The sequence below is a fragment of the Elaeis guineensis genome, chromosome 6, assembly GCF_000442705.2.
Source record: "Elaeis guineensis isolate ETL-2024a chromosome 6, EG11, whole genome shotgun sequence".
Lineage (NCBI taxonomy): Eukaryota > Viridiplantae > Streptophyta > Magnoliopsida > Arecales > Arecaceae > Elaeis > Elaeis guineensis.
The window spans coordinates 6,545,674-6,566,437 of record NC_025998.2 but is presented as its reverse complement, the minus strand read 5'-3'; the positions used below and the strand labels follow the sequence as shown (position 1 = coordinate 6,566,437).

The window sequence follows — 20,764 nt, the reverse complement described above, 5'->3', positions numbered from 1 at the left end:
CAGCTGGAAAGATCATTTTTTTTTCGTCAAGACTCCTATTCCATGGGGTCTTAGGATTTCTAGGGATGTCCGGACACCAAGCATAATTCCAAAGATAAATTCTTTTTGGGGATGAGGTAGCTCATTCAACCCCGATTACCATCAAAACATCCAAGCTATCCTCTCTGATTAATGATCAAGCATTGTATAATGCTGGTATTAGCTTGTGCTCTCCTCGGGATAAGATCGAAGTATTTTACTTTTTAACTTTATCTTTCTTTTCCATCTCCATTATTCTAAAACACATGTCTAATGCAAAAATGAGGTTCAATCCGGAAAGAGTGGAGGATAGAAAGAGGAAAAATCAATCACAGCCATTTGCTATTACCCCCACACCAAAAAGAGTCAAAGGTGTGGAACCTCCTCTTGTCCAGGTGCCATCCCAATCTTCTTCTGCTACCCCTTCTTCGATCAATTCAGGGAGAAGCGACGCCTCTCAGAGACCACAAAATTCTCTCCGGGCTTTATCACTTGAGCCCCGACCTTGTCAATTCACTTTGGCGAGGATGAAAAACAACATCCGACCTATGCCACCCTCCAAAGAGACAGGATGCAAGCCGACCGCAGCTTTCGTGGCTCCATCGAGCTCAGATGAGGGAGATATCATGACGAGAATATCACTTTTGGAGTAGCTCCGATTGGACCGCGATCTCCTTGAATCAGTGATGCCGACCGTTGATTTGGAGGCATGTTGGAAAAACAAACCAGAGGAGATTGTCAATCATGGCTTCGAGCAGCTCATGCATGTAAGTTCTTTTCCCTCTCTTTTCTCTTTTTTTTTTTTACTTCGGTAGGTGATCGATCTGAACCTTTGTTCTATAGGTTGCCATCGATTTCAAGGTCATGTAGGAGAACATGGCCTACTTGTTGAAAAATAAAGAGGCCATGGATGCCAATATGATCATTCTCCAAGAGAAAAAAAAGGAGTCCGAACTTACTACGGGACTCAAGAATCAACTTGAAGAGAAACTGAAAGCGTTGAAGGAGAAGAACCAAAATCTCTTAGATCTTCAACAAAAAATCAATGATAAAAAAAAAGATTTTCGATCTGCACACTCTAACCAAGAAGAATAAAGAATTGTAGCCGAGGCTTAAACAGGCCGAGAAGGCCAATGAGGCTCAAGAGAAGGCCATTGAGGTTTTGAAGATGCAAATTAAATAGTAGCAGGATAAGATGGCCAAGGCGGTGGAGTTATACAAGACGTCCGAGGAGTTTGAGGAGGAAGTATCTGAGAGCTCCGAGGGCGCATATGATTATGCATTCAGTTAGTACTACAATTTAATCAAGAAACAATATCTCAAGGTAGAAATCTCCAAAGTCACTCCAAAGATGACCGTTGAGATGGGTATAAAGGGAAATCTCGAGTTGCCCCTTGAAGCGGCGAAAGAGCAAACTAAGGAGTCAGATCGGGCATCTACCAAAGTAAGTATAATTGAGGCCATCACTGTGGAGCTTATATCTATTGTGCCTTCAGTCGCGATTGAGGTTTCCAAGGCCATCAAGAAACTAGAGTCCACTACAGTCGTAGGGCCCACTACCACTATATTGCTGAGAAGCTAGAGTGGATTAAAGAGGAATCAATCAAGAAGGATTCCAATGCACTGATAATCATCCGATAGATATTTTTCTTTGTTTTGGGATGTATTGATCTAATAAGGGTGTTCTTCTTTTGTGGAATATGTAAACCTGATATGGATTTTTGTTTTTATATTTTCTTTTTATATCAATGCAAGAAATATTTTCTTAGGCATCATGATTTGATATGCATCTTCTAGCAAATTTCATAGCTTGCCAGGATAAAATAACTATATATATTTTTATAGTTCAACAGAACTAAAAATTGATAACTTTAACCATAGCAATCATCAATTAATTAATTACAAGATCCAAATGTACCTTTATTTGTATGACTCAAATAGATCAGGTTCAAGATTCGACCCAGGAATCGATATTTTTGAAAAAATCCAAAGACAATCTCGCTCCAGAGATCAACATAGTATCATACCGATTCAAAACTGGTGTAAGATCACTTCGGTCTTGTCATCGACATAAGGCTCATTGGTTGATAGGGAGATCAAGCCCTTTAGGGTCATACTGGACTATTCGGATTAATATCCGCATCCTTCAGGGCCATACTAGATCAAAATTTGAATCAATACTTGCATCTTTTGGGGCTCTATCGGATTGAAATCTAGATTAATATTTGTGCCCTTTGGGATTTTACCGGACTGAAAATCTGGATTGATATTCGTACCTTTCGGGGCTTCACCAGACTAAAATTTGGATTTAGATTCATGCCCTTGGAGCTTTACCAGAATGAAATTTGGATTAATATTCATGTCTTTCAAATTTTATCGAACTAAAATTCAAATTAATATTCGTATCCTTCGGAGCTTTATCGGACTGAAATTCGGATTAATATTCGTGTCCTTCAGAATTTTATCGGACTAAAATCTGGATTAATATTCATGCTCTTCGGAGTTTTATCGGATCGAAAATTCAGATCAATATTTGTCCCCTTCGAGGCTTCATTGGATAGAAATTTGGATTAATATTCATACCTTCAAAATTTTGTCGGACTGAAATTCGGATTAATATTCATGAACTTATAGACTTTATTGGATTGAAAATTCGGAATAATATTTGTACCCTTCGGGGCTTTACCAATTTGAAGATTACATTTAGCAGATCTTATCTCCAGTCATGCCTCTAGGAGCTTGATCGATTTGAGGACTTAATCTCGATAATTGAAAAAATATAATATACAAGAAAGGGTTTATTAGAGTATTTTCATTAATAATATTTTTCTGAGATTTTCAAAATTTCAAGTGCGGGGGATAATAAACCCATCTAAATTCTCAATTCCATAGCTTCCGGGTGAATTACATCAATGATTCGATAAGATCCTTCCCAATTGGAAGCTAGTTTGTCTTGTTCAATAAGTTTTGAAACTTCTACTCATCTTAGGACTAGATCATCATTCTGAAATGACTTCGATTTTATTCGGATATTATAATACTTAGCAATTCTTTGCTTATAGGCCATCATTTTGGCATAGGCTTGTTCTCTTACTTCGTCAAGAAGATCCAGATCGATCCTCAATCAGTCAAAATAGGTTGCTTCATAAAAATTTCTGACTCTATCAGATAATAGACTAATCTTAATTGAAATCGTAGCTTCGATCCCATAGGTGAGTCTGAAAGGAGTTTCTCTTATCGAAATTTGATAAGTGGTTCGATATGCTCATAGTACAGTGTAACTCTTCAACCTACAATCTTTTTACTTTAGTGAGCCTTGTCTTTAAATCCAAAAGGATAGTTTTATTAGTAACTTCAGCTTCACCATTTGACTGTGGATGCCCAACAGAAGTGAGTCGATGATCAATATGAAACTTGGAGCAGAATTTTTAAACTTAGGGTTATCAAACTACCGAACATTATCAGTGATAATGATCCGAGATAACCAAACTGGCATATTATAGATTTTCAGATAAAATCCTGCATCTATTTTTTTTATGATTTGGGCTAAAAGTTCTACCTCTATCTATTTTGTGAAATAATCAATGGTCATTATCAGAAATTTTCTTTGGCCTACCGCTACTAGGAAAGATCTCAGTATATCTATCCCCCAAATTGCAAAGGATCAAAGGGCAATAATAGAAATAAGCTCAGCAGTAGGTTGATATTAGATATTAGCATACGTCTGGCATTGGTCGCACTTATTGACAAGATCAACTGCATCTTTTTGAATAGTTGGTCAGTAGTAATTTTATCAAATTACTTTATAAGCAAGTGATGCCTCTAGATAATTTTCACATATTCCTTCATACACCTCATGGAGTGCGTAGTTAGCTTCAGACGGTATGAGGCACCGGAGTAAAGAAGAGAATAAGATTTTTTATATAGATGATTCTCTTGAAGGACGTACCATGGGGTCTGTCTTTTAATACTTTTGGTTTTGATCAGATCATTGGGTAGAATTTCTTTAGATGTATAATCTATGAGGGAATCAATCCAACTCGGCTCTTAACCGACCTAAAATACAGAGAGCACCTCAATACTAGGCTATTCCACTATTCAATCAGTACCCTCTGATTTAGTTCGAAAAAATCCAACATAATAAGGTGCGATAGAGCACCGGTCCGAACATTTTCCAACCTAAAATTTGGAGTACTTCTAGCTCTTCAAAATTTTTGGATAGCTTTCTGATATTCTATAGATAAAAGCCATTATGGAATCCTTGGCTTCAAATTGATCCCAACTTGGTCGACGATAAATTGCGAGTCTGTAAAAATTTTAATTTTCTAACTTCGAGCTCTTTTGCCATTTTGAGATCCACTGTTAAGGCTTCATATTCAGCACCATTATTGGAAGTGTTAAAACTGAATCTTAGGACCTGCTTAGTCATAAACCCTTCAGACTAGTCAGAATTAAATGGTACCATTTTTTGAGAATTCAAAGCTCCATCCACATGTAGGATCCATAATGAATCATCTCTTTCAGAATTTGTCAGGATTGATCCATTATCTGGGACAGTACACTCTGCAACAAAATCAGTGAGTACCTGACCTTTAACTGCAATTCGAGGTCGGTAGTGGATATCAAATTCATTGAGTTCAATAGTCCATTGATGATCTGACCTGAAGTATAACTCTTTGTAAATGATCTGAATGGCTGGTTTGTCAATACTGCGATGGTATGAGCTCGAAAGTAGTCTGAGTCTTCGAACTGCCATGATCAACGTATATATATTTTTTTGATCTTTTTATATTAGATTTCTGCATCCCACAATAATTTACTGGTGTAGTAGATAGGTCTTTGGATGTCCATTTTTTTTAGATAAAAACAAGCTGACTGCACAAGTGAGATGAAAATATACATGTATAGTTTTCACCTTCGACTGACTTAGAAAGAAGAGACGGAGAGCTAAGATATTTCTTAAAATCTCTAAAAGCAGTCTGACATTCTTCTGTCCAGTTAAAATTTTTATATTTCTTAATATTTTAAAGAGTGGGAGGCATATTTCAATCAATCTAGAAACAAATTGACTGAAGGCTGCCATCCGTCCGATGAGCTGCGGATTTTTTGACGAGATCGGGCACTTCATTTTCCATAATGTTTGAATCTTTTTAAGATTAGCTTTTATTCCTCTTTGATTAATAAGAAAGTCAAAAAACTTATTTGAGCCAACCTCGAAGTTACATTTATTAGGATTAAACTTCATCCGGTGCCTTCTAAGTTCTCCAAATACCTCCTTTAGATCGGTAATATGTCGGTCCTCTTTGGTGCTCTTTACTATCACGTCATCAACATAGACCTCCATATTTCGACCAATTTGCTCTTTATTGATGAGGTATTGAATAGAGCATCTACATTTTTAAGACTAAAAGACATCATTTTGTGACAATACAAACTTCTTTCATTAATAAAGACAGTATTTTCTTCATCTTTGGAGCCATCTTGATCTGATTATAGCCTGAAAAAGCATCCATAAAGCTGAGGAGCTTGTACCAGAGGTAGTATATACAAGTTGATCAATCCTTGATAGAGAAAAGTTGCCTTCAATAAAATTTATTGAATTTTTATAGTCGATGCATATCTTTATTTGCCATTGACCTTCTTGATCATAACAATATTGGCTATCCATTTCAGATAATAAGCTTTCCTAATGAATCTTACTTTTAAAAGCTTGTCAACTTTCTCATCGATGGTCTTTATCTTTTCAGGATAAAACTTCTTTTCTTCTGCTGAATCGTTTGAAATTTAGATTCACATTTAATTTATGAATAATCACATCAGCAGGGATGCCAGATATATCAAAGGCTGATTAAGCAAAGATATCAATATTTGCTCGTAAAACTTGATCATTTTATCTTTTAAACTAGATTTGAGGTTTACATCGATCTGAATTATTTTTTTTGGATCATCTCTCAAAGTAATAGCTTCAAGCTTTTCTATCAGTTTACCTCAGATTTTTTCGAACTCATTCAATGCATCCGATTATTAATTGGTACAGTTTTTGTCAATTATTTTATTTTAATAAAAATCATAAAACACTATCAAACCACGTCTGGTCGCCACGTATTTCATCAATTTCTTCTTTAATCGAAAAATATACCAGTAGATGGTAAGTAGAAATAATAACTTTAAGAGCGTTAAGACCAGATCTGTCGAGAATAGTATTATTAGTAGATGGGACTCTGACCACTAGAAAGGTGAGTTGCATCGTTAATTATATTAGCTCTTGTCCTGCTATAACTGATAGAGTAATTTCTCCCTCGACCGCCATCGAATTTTCTAAAAATTTGATAAGAGGAGTACCGACCTGCCTGAGCTATCCGGCTAGGTTTATTTTTGAGAAAACATCATAAAACAACACAACAACAGAGCTTTCATTATCAACAAGAACTCTTTTTATATCATACTTTGCTATCATCATAAAAACGATGACAGTATCGTTATGAGGGGTCTGGATCCCCTTTACATCATTTTCAAAAAATGAAATAACATCTTCAGTTTTTTGTCTCTTGGGAGATGGGTCATTAGCACCAGGTAAGATGTCGGATATCATATTGATAACACCAACAGTCAGTCGATTGTAGTCATCAGAAGTTTCTTCTGCTGGAGGTCTATATTCCATGATTTTGGTCGGTCTGACATATTTATTGAGGTAGCCCCGATGCACCAAGGCTTCTATCTCATCTTGTAGCTACCTGTATTCCTCGGTATTATGGCTATGGTCTTGGTGGAAGCGACAATATTTGCACTTGTCTCTCTTCTCTGGAGGGACCTTCAAAGGATCAGACCTTCAGAGATGCTTTTCTCCTTTAATTTTCATTAGAATCTGAGCTCGAAGGGCGGATAAAGGGGTGTAAGAATCAAAGTGTTGAGGTGGACTTCTTGACCTTAGATTTTTTCAGGATTGATTTGAGTTTTCAGTCTACTGTATTTCATTATTCTCCCTCAACTGTTGCTTCCTATTTTTGTCCTTTCTTGTCTGTCTTAAGATAGCCTCCTCCTCCTCGATCTGGACGTACTTATGCATCTAATCGAGCATCTTATTATAAGTATTCGAAAAATTTTCATTCAGAGAAAAGATCAGACGGTTGCTCTGGAGTCCCCCTTTCAAAGTTGACATGGCAACTGAGTTATTGAAAATTTTATTTCGAGGATGGACGCATTGAAATGAACCACATACTTTCAGAGATCTTCTCATTCCTATTGTTGAACAGAGAAAAGACTATCCACATATCTTAAATGAGGTCTGTTAGTACCAAAATAAGTGATGAACAGTCTCTCAAGCTGTCCAAAAGAAGAGATGGACCCTTGTAAGAGTCTAAAAAATCATACCCTCGCTGCCTTCTTGAGGGTTGCAAGAAAAGCAATACATAATAGGATATCAGAAGTCCCTTATAAAGTTATGAGGGTCCTATAACCTTCGATATGATCTATTGGATCAGCAGAGCCATCAAAAGATTCGATGGCAGGTATCTTAAATTGATTTGAAATTGGTTCACTCAAGATCTCATGAGAGAAAGGAGATCGAAAATTGAAACTATCTTTATTCTGAGATCAACCTCCTACTTGAATCTCCATCAGATGTCTTTTAAGATTTAAGATCTTATGCTCCAGATCGTCTCCTCTTTGAACTTTCAGAGTACTGGAGGCAAATTCACTATCAGCCTCATCAACGTGGTGTTCATCTTGATGGATTGGTTGAGGATTGTGCTGAGACAAAGCATTCGAGGAAGGAGCTTCTTTCAACTGTTGCTCTTCTTTTTTTTGAAGCTGCTGAACAACTGCTGTAGAACTTGGACTTGCTGAATAAAGAAGCTGAATTATTGAGGATCAATAGTAATTGGTTGCTATAGTGGCACTTCAGGTGCTTCTTTTTTTAGAGCAGAGGGAGAGGGATGCTGAGCTCGTGCCTTGACCATCTTTTTCATAAAAGAATTCAGACCCTTCTTCTAGCGTCAATCTATTGCTGCAAGGCTTAAAATCTGGAGTAGGATGGATTAGATCGAATGAGGCTAGGCTGGAATGATCCTTTCAATCCGGTGAAAATTCTCCAATCTGCAAAATCAGTCAAGAAATTAGATAGGAATCCTCCAGTTTTTGACCCTCCGATACTTAAGTTAGTTCAAGCCTTAAGAACATGAGTGAAAAAAAAAGGAGAGCAAGAAAGATCGAATGGAACTGGAAGTGAACTGGATAAGAGCCAAGATTCTGATCTAGTTTTCTACCGACAGAGTCTTCTCTAATTTCAGAAAGTAGAACTTATCGATAAAGGATTCCTAACCCTCTATTTATAGAGAGGTTGAAGAGGCCGTTTCAAAGTTTGTTAGGCCGTTAGAAGAGTTTGTTAGATGGTTAAAGAGCCACCTGTAAGTGAGCTAGCATACAGCTGTACATATGAGCTGGACATGAGATTATACCTGACTGTATCTACCAACTGTATATAAGATCGTGGCCAGCTGTGACTTGGTTGTAGAAATATAATATTCCACTTTGATGGAGGTAGATGATTGGGGTGAAATAAAGACTAGCCAATAATCATCCCGGATATAAGAGGCATCGGGATTCAGGTCGGTAAATATCTGATCTGAATATTTTTTTATCAATTGAGACTTGTCATCTCAGATATGGAATACCAGGATGTCTCTTATTCAGGTCGGTAAAATATCGATCTGAATTTGCTTATCGGTAAGTTGATTTGTTGTAATTTGGTACTCTGAGATTGGTATCTCTTTGATCTCATATAATGATGCCACGTATCTTGGGACTGGTTTAATGTACCAATACTATAATAAGATATTGCTGTTATGATGTATTTTGCTGCAGTTTAAATTTGTTGCTGAGCTACAAGTGCAACCAATGAGTGCAAATAACACTTGATTTTGTCCAACAAAGATTATGGGTCACGTAGGATGAGTGGAATACCAAAATAGGGAGTGAATTTTACAAAATGAGAAGGGGAACAATGTGTGATTTTAGTTTTGGTTTGCTTGTTGACAATCTATATTTGGTTCCATGTGATATTGTAGGTAGCACCACAATTATATGTCAACTTTGTAAGGCTTTTTTGTTAGATAATCCTCCATCATGCCAAGGACCGTGGACATGTGGATTCTTTGGGATGCTTTAACTAATTTATTTTCTATTTGAGAGGAGTCATAACAAATAACGGTGAGATTATAATTTATTTGAAACTAAAATATATTATTAATTATTTAATGATGATAAAAGAAAATAGATATTGCTCGTTTTGATAAAAAAAAATAATGCCATACTGCCCCCAAAATGCAAATAAATATTTTTTTTTTACCAGATGGCGAGAGAAGATTGGTTCAACTCATAGATTTGTCGCCAGGTATGATAGGTAGATAGATTTTGTAGTTGCCAAGACAGTGGTTACGGATTCAATATTTGATAAAAGAAAATGGGTATCCAAAGTATTTTTGATAAAAGGATTGTCATGTCTTTTAAGGATATGCATAGGATGGTTACATCAGTATTTTCCCAAAATTATATGACAATGAAGGAGTTTAAATCAGGTTAAACCTGAGTTAACCTATATGATGATACTCTAGGTATAAGTTGTATGGTTTATATGGGATAACAAAGTATTGATTGCATCATCAATGTGACTTATCCCGACCACAAAATCCAATTTTTAGCTAGATATATGAAAAATATAGAATAAACTTGTTTTATCCTGTCTAGTTCCAGATAAAAGCTTTAATATTTGTCATCATAATTTTTACCTAGTCCAAAGAAAAGATCATTGCTAGTATAATATGTAGATAAACCAATAAGATGTGCTTGAGTGACACCTCTTTTTGTTTTTTGTATGCAGCTTTGCCCATTCCTGCAACTGGACAATTAGTTAACCATTGATCTCGTTGTCATTGCTTATTTATCAATTGCTGATATATTTGAGAGAAATTCTTCCAAATTATTTAATCAACTTCACCTCTCACATCCATCCCGTCTTCCCATGGGCCATGGCAGATCCATCTCTGAATTCTGAAGCATGTCAGCCTTCAGTTGCCCAATAAGCATTGGCATAGGTGCAACAAAGCTAAGCAGTGCTACAAACTTTATTGCAAACCGGGACACAAAAATAGGTTGTTGGCCATTCTTTATCAAACATTACTTCATTAGCATGCCACTCAGTTCGTTGATAAATATCATTCCCATGTGGGTCCAATGCTCTGAGGCTGTTTTGTTGGCAAGTAATTGACATGCATCACTAATTGCAAAAAGTAGAAGACTACACGGTTTGGTTTCCAACTATGGTTGCGGATGACATGGGGCATCCGGAGTCACGGCGAGATTGCTTGCAGCATCTACATTTTACTTATAGCACCATCACCGTAAATGAGAGAATAACCCCTTCCAAATAAAAAATCACAAAAATAACCTCCTCCAAATTAAAAAAAAAAAAAGAAAAAAAAATATGCGAATTAAAACATAGACTTTCAGTTATATCATCCATAATTTCATCTTTCAAGACAAACTCTTCCTTATTACACCATAATTGCTATACTTCCATATGCAAGTAACTTTTAGCTGCAGTACACCCTCATTGTAACGAACGAAATGGACCCTAAATTCAGATTTCATTTTCCATAGCAGGCATTAATACGCCATCGATTGCAACGAACCGGATGGACCCTTTGATTTGCCTCGTCCGGGCTCAGTATATACTCTATCTGGCGCGGGACCTGGCAATCCGAATCCCATACCGGAATAGAGCTGCGGAATATCAGACCGCAGAAGGGTTGGATCCGCGCGCAGCCTCCCCATCCGTGACCCGACGAAAATGCGGACCGGTAGATACGCTGCCGCCCAAAGAATGTATGTGTGAATTGTTTTCTTCCCCGGCACAGCTTCGCAAGTCTGTCGTTGACTCGCCACGGCCCAAGAACGTGAGAATACCTATTGCCGACACCACCAACGCCCAAAGATTAAGAAGCGGAAAAAGAAGAAAGAATCTCAGATCCGAACTCCCTCAACTTTCTCATTCGCTTCACCTAACCTACACCTCCTTTACTCCCAAATTGAAACCACCGCAGCGGTAGAGATCTGATCTCATCCTTCCCCCATCTCTTTCTCGAATCCGTTTTTATCGAAGTTGGATTCGACCAAAAGATGGTTCTCGGGAGGAGGTTTTAAGGCAACAATGATGTCCTGGAGTTCGGAAAAAGAGGAGAATTAGATGGGAGAAGCAAACTGGGACCAGCGAAAGGTATGGAAGAAGAAGAGGAGGAGACAGCGGCGGCGGTGGAAACCAAGAGCGATGGCAGGTTCTCCGGCGGGAGCCGTCCTTCTCGCGGTGGTGCAACGAGGACGGGATCGATGGATCTTGCGAATCCACCAACGCAGAAGATTCTGACCAGCCATTGCTCCAAAGAGGCGGGCAGCGAAGCATGAATCTAAGCACATCGGCTCATACCGAGGCGAATGGGAACGGGATGAATTACTCTCCTTTTGATATAGAGAACGGGATCCACACTACCGATTCAAGAACGAAGTTGGAAACATTAGAGGACTCCGCCCAGAGCTCCCTCTCTGCAGCCAATATCATCAAGGCTTTGTTTGGTATACTGGTTTGGTACACCTTCAGTACCTGTTTGACACTGTGGGTGTTTCGATCTTGATAAATTATCTAATTTTTTTATATCTAGCTTGAATGATTGCAATAATTGGTGATCTTTTCCTCTGGGTTTAGGTATAATAAGACATTGCTAGGGCAAGATATGGGTAAGTTTCCGGCTCCATTTTTGATGAATACTGTTCACTTCACAATGCAAGCCCTTTTGTCGAAGGCTATTGTATATTTCCAGTCCCGGGGTTCTGAAAGCAGAGGCCCTGCGATGACATGGAGAGATTACTTTATCAGAGGTAAGTTGATTGCCCTTGATTTGTTCTTTTTGATTATACATGTTATTGGTTTTACCAAAAAACTTAGTTGACGAGAGAAGGAAAATTATTGACCAGCTGATTAATCAAGAAGCATTGATCTTGTGCTCACGAAGTTTACAGTAACATGGTGGAACATCGGAAAGCAAAATATCAAGATTTTCATATATTGCACCAAAATTGACTACCAGATCCATTATCTGGTTTTCCTTGATGCTCTGCATGGTTTGGTGATGCATTTACATAGTGATTCGTGGACTCCTATCCATGCTCTGCCAGCTAATTTTCCTGTGCAATCTGGATCTTTATATTTGTTGAGCTGGATAATGAAAAGAACATATAGTCTGCAATCCGGTTCCATGTTATCAAATAATGACAATGAGGATGGCCAATTGGAAGCTCAATATTGTCCAAAAAGTTTTCTTTCTTTGTTGTTGTCAGATTTCTGCGTATGCTATTTGGCCTTGAGTTTGTGCCATCATGGATGTAGCCACATCAGATAGGGTTCTAACCTATTGCTTGGTTGAATTTAATTCCAAATATTGTTTTACTTGTTTGCTTTCATCCTGAAAGCAAGTATTTTGCTTCTTTATTGGGTGCCAAATTCCTGGACTTGATTATGGGTACGAAATTCATTCTTTAATTTCAGTTTTAAGTTCAGGAGGCATAATACACGTATGACATTTAATTCCATCTACAACAGTTCATTCGTGCATCAATATTATCTATTTCTTTTTTCCTTTTCATATTCCCATATACGAATCTGGACAGGTGTATTCTCCTGTTTTCTGAACTTTCTAACTGCTAATGAAAAACACATGGATTCTTCTCTTTGCAGTTGTGCCAACAGCTATTGGAACTGCATTGGATATAAACCTGAGCAATGTTTCTCTTGTTTTCATATCTGTGACATTTGCTACAATGGTGAGTTTCATGATCCATGGAAAGAATGTTTTTAAATTTCCATACTTTGTTTCTCGTATATATAGATGTTTTTTTAATTTCCAGTACTTTATTTCTCGTATATATAAAAATGGGGTTTTGGTATCTAAATCCTTTTGTTTATTTTCTACCTTTCTGAACCTATGTCCCCTCTTTTGCAGTGCAAGTCTGCGGCTCCAATATTTCTTCTTCTGTTTGCATTTGCATTTAGGTAATTTTTGACCTAAACTGATGAGTTCCATAGGATAATGCAAATATCCCATATCTGGTCTGCTTTAGCATTTCTTAAAAGCTCATTTTATCCTCCAAGTAATTGGGGAAAGATGGAACAATGGCACTAAAAGTTCAAGGGATAAACCTTTTATAAATCATCAAAAGCTTTTGATATTCTCTATTATTACGATTGATCCTTTTAGGTCCTTAACTTGAGAGATAGATTGGACTTATAATATGTTTTTATATTCATCAGCAACAACACCTCAAATATCTCACAAGAAATATTTCATGTTTGATTTCTATGTTTCAACATTGGTATTATTTCATGAGCATTCTACTATGTTTGATTAATTCCTTAAGTCAACATGTACCTGTTCTTTTCATTAAATTTTTCACCATATTCTTCTTTCTTCCTTTCTATCTTCAATTTCCATCATTTTTCATGGATATATTGTACCTATATACCTGCTTTAATCAACTTATGTGATAACTAGCTTAGGTCAAACTTGGAGACAAATTTTCTGCAAACATTATTTGGAGTTATTAGTGTCTTTGCTGTCTTTTTCATTTAAGGGTGGATTTATTAAATGCTTTTTTCAAAAAAAGTTGCAATTATTTTCTACTTTGTTTTTGCTCTAATATGTTACTAGTGACCAAGGTACGCTATCTCGGTGCTAGGCTCCATATTGGTGCCACCCTGTCATTGTGTCAGTACGCTCAGTATGAGAGCTAGTTTGGTGTACCAAGTGTTGGTACACCCTCCATAGCATATACCAGTACCGAACTAATACGGGGTTGTTTGTCTTGTACCATCCGGTTCGGTATGGTATGGCATACCTTGCTAGTGATTCATGAGGCTCTGCATGATCAGAAAATGCGAGCCATGGGCCTTGTCATCTTTAATAGGCTTTTTTTATTTCCCCTTATAATACAGAGGCTTTATCATATTTTCCTTTTCCATTGTAAAAGGTTGGAGAGTCCCAGTGTTAAGCTTCTAGGTATCATCATTATCATTTCCATGGGAGTTCTACTAACAGGTATGTCGTTTCATTAATTGCATCCATGCCATTTGTGTACTCATAAAATTACATATGGTGTTCGCCATATTTACTTTCATCTCAATGTCATTACTTAGGTAAAGTTAGATGAGAGAAATGATATAAAAATCACTTCTGATCAACATTTTGGCCATTAGAATCCTTACCTATTTAATTGAACTTCCAAACTTCTAAAATTGAAGAACAAAAAGCTGCCACTTAAAGGCTATTGAAAATAACGAGGCCTATAGATATCATCATCTAATGCAGAAGGTGTCTTAGCCTCAGTTCGTCTCTTACTTCCTCGCATATGAGTACTGTTCCCTCCATCTTTTTAATTCCTCATCTTTCATGTTAATCACTTTTGTTCTGTTCAATTTTCAAAACCAAGCATAAAATTCTTTGGATCTCACCGCCACCCCCACCACCCAAACACCCACAGCAAAATGACCCACAGTTAATTACCGCAGCGATACAAGACCGGCGTTTGGGGCGTCCATGTTGCTCTCCAAATTACTTGGTCATCTGTTAAGCTTTTGAGTGTACGGATCCATTGTGCCTTCCCTGGGGACTCAACATCCCAGTTTGCTACTGCAAATTCCTTCAATGGATTGCTTGTACTGAAAATGTAGGATGTAACTGAATTTCGAAAAACTGGAAGGACGATAGAGGTCGGATATGACTCAAAAATAAAAAAAATAGAAAAAAGAAAAGAAAGACTTTTCGTAGTGCTGTTGTTGTGTAATACGATGTCTAAGAACACATGGACGGATTTTTTCTAGTTGATTGGATTTTGCCATCTTTTCTTCTTGAATCGCATGCCTCGCTTTTTTTCCCCATAATTTGCATGTTTAATATTTTCCACTCCTAATACAATATCATGTGGACTAATCCATTTTTTATTAGTTGCCAAGGAGACAGAGTTCAATATCTGGGGATTTGTTTTTGTTATGCTTGCTGCTGTTATGTCAGGCTTCCGCTGGTGCATGACTCAGATTCTTTTGCAGGTTTGGCCATCAGTCCATGCTTTTTATTCACTTTTTTTTGCTTGAATATTTCTATTGTGAATATTTCTTAATGAAAAAATAGATCATATACCTAGATATACATTGTATTTAGAACAATATATATTATTTTCTTCTTCTTCCCTATCTAACTATTGACACTTTGTCATTGGTGCATATGGCTTCCAACTTAACATGAAGAAAGAGGCCTATGGTAAGACTTATCTTTGATGTTATATATTTATAACTTTGAAGATCTTCATAACAGTAATGAAAGACTTATCTTTGATGTTATGTAGGTCTAAAGGATCCAATTGCTCTGATGAGCTATGTTTCCCCTGTGATGGCAGTAGCTACTGCGATCCTATCTCTTGTTATGGATCCCTGGCATAACTTTAGGACAAATAAATACTTTGATAGTTCAAAGCACATAATATTGAGTGGCCTGTTACTGCTTTTGGGAGGTGCCTTGGCATTTTTCATGGTAAGTTATGTATTGAACTCCATTATCTTCGAAAGTTTATTTACTGGCCTTAGTGGCTTTCATCAGACATTAATGCCCGTACTAATCTTTTTGGCTTCTTTTGGTGCATGGACTCTAGCACTGACCTTAATCTTATTTCAGGTTTTAACTGAATATATTCTCGTTTCGGCAACCAGTGCAGTAACAGTAACAATAGCTGGCATTGTTAAAGAAGCTGTCACAATTTTGGTATGACTTGACTTTTCACTTTATGCTCTTTAGCAATTCATGTAATGTAATTTTGCTCCACATGTTGAACATCCTTTCATGCTCTACAATCACATTCTGGTTTCTCTCTTTTCTGTCTGATTTATATGTTGACATACGTGAGGATTAGGCATTTTGCTAGTTATGCATTAACTTTTTTGATCATTTCATCAGTAGAATATCATTGATGTCATCATTGTATATCAGGTACCTATGTCAAAAAATTGTTTGCCACTTAGTCATTTACTTACCTTGTTTTAGTGCTTTAGCCTTTTCTTTCATCCAATAACCAAAGCATGATTAACCTGTAAAAATACATTATCTCTATAACAGGGACATCTTGACCCATCACTTGGAGCTATTGAAAACAAACCCTCAAGATAGCCTGTCTTGGACAACAGTCTTTATTCATGGTGCCTGCCTTTATGCTAATAAACACATCCTTTATTCATTTTTTTGGATGAAAGAGATTTTTTTGAATTTAACAAGTCAACTCCTTAGAATTCATGAGATTCAGATAGCAGATGGTGTTGGTGATGTACACCACTTTTTTCCTTCCATGTCTGTTAGACTTACTCGATCATTTAGAGTTAATATCGCATCTGCTTTCTATCCATCATCACAACTTATCATAAATTACAACTATTAGTTCTGCTTATTTCCACTTACCATCTTGCTTTAATATTGGGTTAAATTGGCTGTGAATTCTTCTGTAGTTTTTCTTATGGATGAATATGTAGCTAAGGTGATATGGGTATGGTAATATGGATATGCTAAAATAAGTCGATTTGTAGTTTGGTTTATATATTAGTAACAAGAGCATGGTATGTCAGGTGGCAGTTTTTTATTTTCATGATCAGTTTACCTTGCTAAAGGGAATGGGACTCCTCACAATAATGGTTGGGGTCAGTTTATTCAACTGGTACAAGTAAGTGAACATATCTTCTATTTTCTAAAGATGTAATTTTCTTATAGTTGCTTGGCCTTTGAAGAGTTAATTTATCATACTGCTTTACTAATGGACACTCTCTAGCCTATATATCAATGATAGTTGTGACCTTTATTTATTTATTGATTTATTTTTGACTCCATTAGATTTGTTAAAACATTACTTTAGCACTCAGATCTTCACAATTTATATAATTTCTGTATGCTATCTTTTAAGATACAAAAAATAACCAGTTATCTGATATATTTGGAAAATGTTACTGCTGTGTCAAACCTGTATCATAATAAATCTATACTTCTGCTGACCATCTTAGATATCAAAAACTGAAAAAGTGTCGGCCTAGCAAAACTGAAGATACAAATCCTCTTCCACTTCCCAATGGAGCTGCAAAATACGTTATCATTGATGATGTGGATTTTCATGATGGTGAAACTTGATTTTTTGGCATCATACACAGCAGTTCTTAACTGGTAAGATCTTATAGCATTACTTTTAAGGGAAGATTGTGAAGAATTATTTTTTATTTACATTGCATGCTCGTTGCAGTTTGCTATCAATTTTTTCAATTAATCTTCACTGGTCTGCCTTGAATGTCTTCCTTTATATTTGGGAAATAATTTGTTCAATAGTTATATTTTCATGTCACACTCCCAATAATTGTTTGTAGACTCTATTCTAATTAGAGAGGGACGTGTTTCATTTTCATTCCCCCAGAACTCCTTATTGCCCTAAAATATATCTGAATTTTTATAATTTTAGCTATCAAAGGTCTAATATTGAGGAAAATATACTATTCAATGAATTTGAGAAGATAGGGCAAAACTTGTTGCAATGACTTTTAACATTATTGAGAATTCTAGTTCTTGAACCTTTTTTTCCCCAGGGGCAAATATGTATAAGCATAGAATAACAAAAACCCTCTTCTAACCCCATCTTCTATAATTGCACCTACAATTAGGGTTGCCAACAAATTATGCCAACCAAGGCCTGACGTTAAGTCAAGAACTGCACAAAGTAGGCTTAAAGCTGTCTTGAGCTTGAAGCAAATATCTTAGGTTAGACCTATGGGTGGGAGCCGATCAGATACATATAGGACATTAGTATGTCCATAATCATATCCATATCCACTTGTATTCAGTTGATACAAGTAAAAAGTATCATTTCTGAAACTAAAATTTGTATGTTGATTTGTTCTAAACTAATATGTACAACAAACTTGATATTAGCCATATCTGTATTAGTTCGAAATAGATATGGTTGCAAATTGGATATCAATCATATCCATATTGTTGACAATTCTCTCTCTATTTATTTAAAGAATCTGGATGCAAATCAGATATTCATGATAAAGAATTAGATGCAGAAAAGAACGGAGTTTAGGCTACTATCGTGCATGGCTCCGGTATCTAAAATAGCCTAATATTACTAAAAGATATCATGCAGAACTGCATCCCCATAATTAACTTTCCAAGCTTGCAAAAAGCTTCTTTCAAGTAATACAGGATAGAAACTGGCTGTTTACCATCCTCGCCGCCTTTCCCTCTCCACTGCACTTTTTAGTTCAAGCATGTGATGGGAGAAGTTTGAGCATTGCCATCTCCAAAAGATAAAGAATGAAAATGAGAAAAGCTGGGAAAAGAAATTACATATCTCAGTGAGTTAACCTGTTGACCTAATCATGGGATTGCTGTCTTTCCATGCTACATCCTTCCTTGCACCATGGTTAACTTGTCTTATGTTTAGGTCACTGGATGGTGTGGCATTACTTTGTCTTCATCTTCTTCCATTTTGGGTTCATTCCACATACACACACACACACACACACACACATCTATTCCCAACAGCATCAATAAGAACCTTTCTGGACCAGGATCTAGTGAGGTTTGCTATTGAATGTTACTGTTACCATCCATGGGAGCCTGCAAACAAGATGGGCTGATGGCTCCGAACTCTTGGAGCCTTAAAGAGTAAAATGGATGGTCAGATGGGATTTCCATCGAGGAGACAACTTTGCAATCATCTCCTAAGTCAAAAGTAGCTTCAGCAATGCCGACAGATGTCAAATGTAAGGAAGATGGCATGCTTGAGAACTTAGTTGCTAGCAGTTGGAGCAGGGGCTGAGGGGAATGCTTGTGAAGTAGTTTCATCTGTAAAACCCACAATGTTCATTTGCCATCCACTTTGGTGTCCTCCCAATGAATGTTCTCTCCTATGGAGATCCTTCATAAGATCATGGTCCACATAAAAAATTGAGCCTTATATGGTGCCAATAAGGTTTAACATCTTTGGTTGGGGCTGGGGCTGGGGTGGGGGCGGGGGAGAACTACTTCCCTTGATACAATTAAGTTGTTATAAAGGTCAATACAAAATCTGTCATTAATCTTCCACTCAGTTCTGAAATCCTCTCATCAAGTGACACCATGTTTATCGCGGTTTGCTGCTTCAATTTCCGTGATGTGCAACCACCTTCTGAATAGTTCCATCAGCCCCTGCTCTCCCCATGACTTAATAATTTCTCACAAAGGCCGTGGTTCCTCAAATAACATCATGGAAGTTTAGGATAAGTTGTGGCTAGGAAGTACCCTTCACCATATGTTTGAGAAGCTAAATTACCTATGTTGACGACTGGATTTTACTGCAAGATTGATGACTAAAACATGCTTGTTTTGTCAGTTATTAAGTTTCTTCTCTTTCCTCTGGCAAATGAACCCCATGCATCCATGTTATTTTAATGTTGCAGACAGGGTGATGAGTGTTCTTCCTAGGCCTACTGAAATCTTTCAGTTGGACTATGAGCTCAGATGACACACTCATAGTTTGCACGTTGGATTGACTTTGCAGATATCACACATACAACCTCACACATGCTGATGGCTCTGGAACGCTTGCCATTCATCTACCAGAGCACCCTTCAGTGCCATGCCAAAAGGTGACTTATCTATTTTGAATTACAATTAAAATGAACAGCGAGGAGCATAAATGTGTCCCCAAAAGTATCCTGATGCCATTGGAATAATTTCTTATAAATGTATTTTAAGCGTAGGATTTTGGAGGTTGCATGCAAATTGGTTGAAACTTCAATCATGTGTTATTCTTTTTGGCTGATTCTTTATTCTGAAATTTCTTATACCTGTTCGTTGATTGATGATGACCTGAAGATGTACAGAATTTGTATAATTATGACAGCAAACTCTGCAATCAAACGGGGCTTGGCCCTTTGGATACTTTGATGGTAATTGTTTGCCTGCCCATCAAAAACTTGAGTGTTAATGTATCATGTTCTGTTGCTGGCTTATTCAAGTGCATTTCATCCTGAGAATCACATTAATTTGGTTATAACTTTTTAATTGTTGCCAATGGTGGAATTTACGGATTGAAATGATGGAAAGACCTACTTGAGATGATGGGAGGGACAAGGAATGCATGATATGCATCATTATGCATAGATGAGGAATTTGGTGGGGCCTATGCAGATTACCACATATCGCGTACCTCTCATAAAAGTTCCTTTGTCCCTCTGGTAATACCTGAATTTTGTAAGTTTAGTGCTTACTCTCTTCTGGAATGTCCAGAAAGAAAAGTGATGTGGTCTGAGTACGGGGCAAATCATTGCCCCTTAGAGATCATGACATCCCCTTGGAAGAAATTATGACATGCTACGTTATTGGAAGTGTTTTTCTCTCTTGTACGTCACGTTACGTCTGCATAAGCTATTTAATCTTCGCAGCTCTCTCCTCTCCGCGCGCGCGCGCGGCGTTCCTCCTCTTTCCTCTCCTGGAATTTAGCCGAATGAAACCACAAGCAGTACGAAATTACAAATATCTCTACAGAAGCTTATAATGAAATAGATGTGATTTGGAACCATTATATATTGGTGGTTTCTTAAGGGCTGAAAAGAGGTAACAAGTCACCATCATCTACA

The 20,764-nt window shown here is 37.1% G+C and overlaps 1 protein-coding gene across 1 annotated transcript; it reads left to right on the top strand.

The window, feature by feature from the left end:
• Positions 1–704: 704 nt before the first annotated feature.
• On the top strand, positions 705–19,923 carry LOC105047485 (probable sugar phosphate/phosphate translocator At1g06470). The gene is made up of 13 exons (XM_010926418.4): positions 705–785; positions 11,250–11,683; positions 11,774–11,946; positions 12,803–12,888; positions 13,068–13,117; positions 14,092–14,159; positions 15,066–15,166; positions 15,365–15,377; positions 15,463–15,647; positions 15,789–15,875; positions 16,727–16,821; positions 17,156–17,312; positions 19,684–19,923. Exons 1-12 carry the CDS (start codon positions 705–707, stop codon positions 17,277–17,279), a joined length of 1,497 nt encoding a protein of 498 aa, XP_010924720.2. The 3' UTR covers positions 17,280–17,312; positions 19,684–19,923.
• Positions 19,924–20,764: the final 841 nt, after the last annotated feature.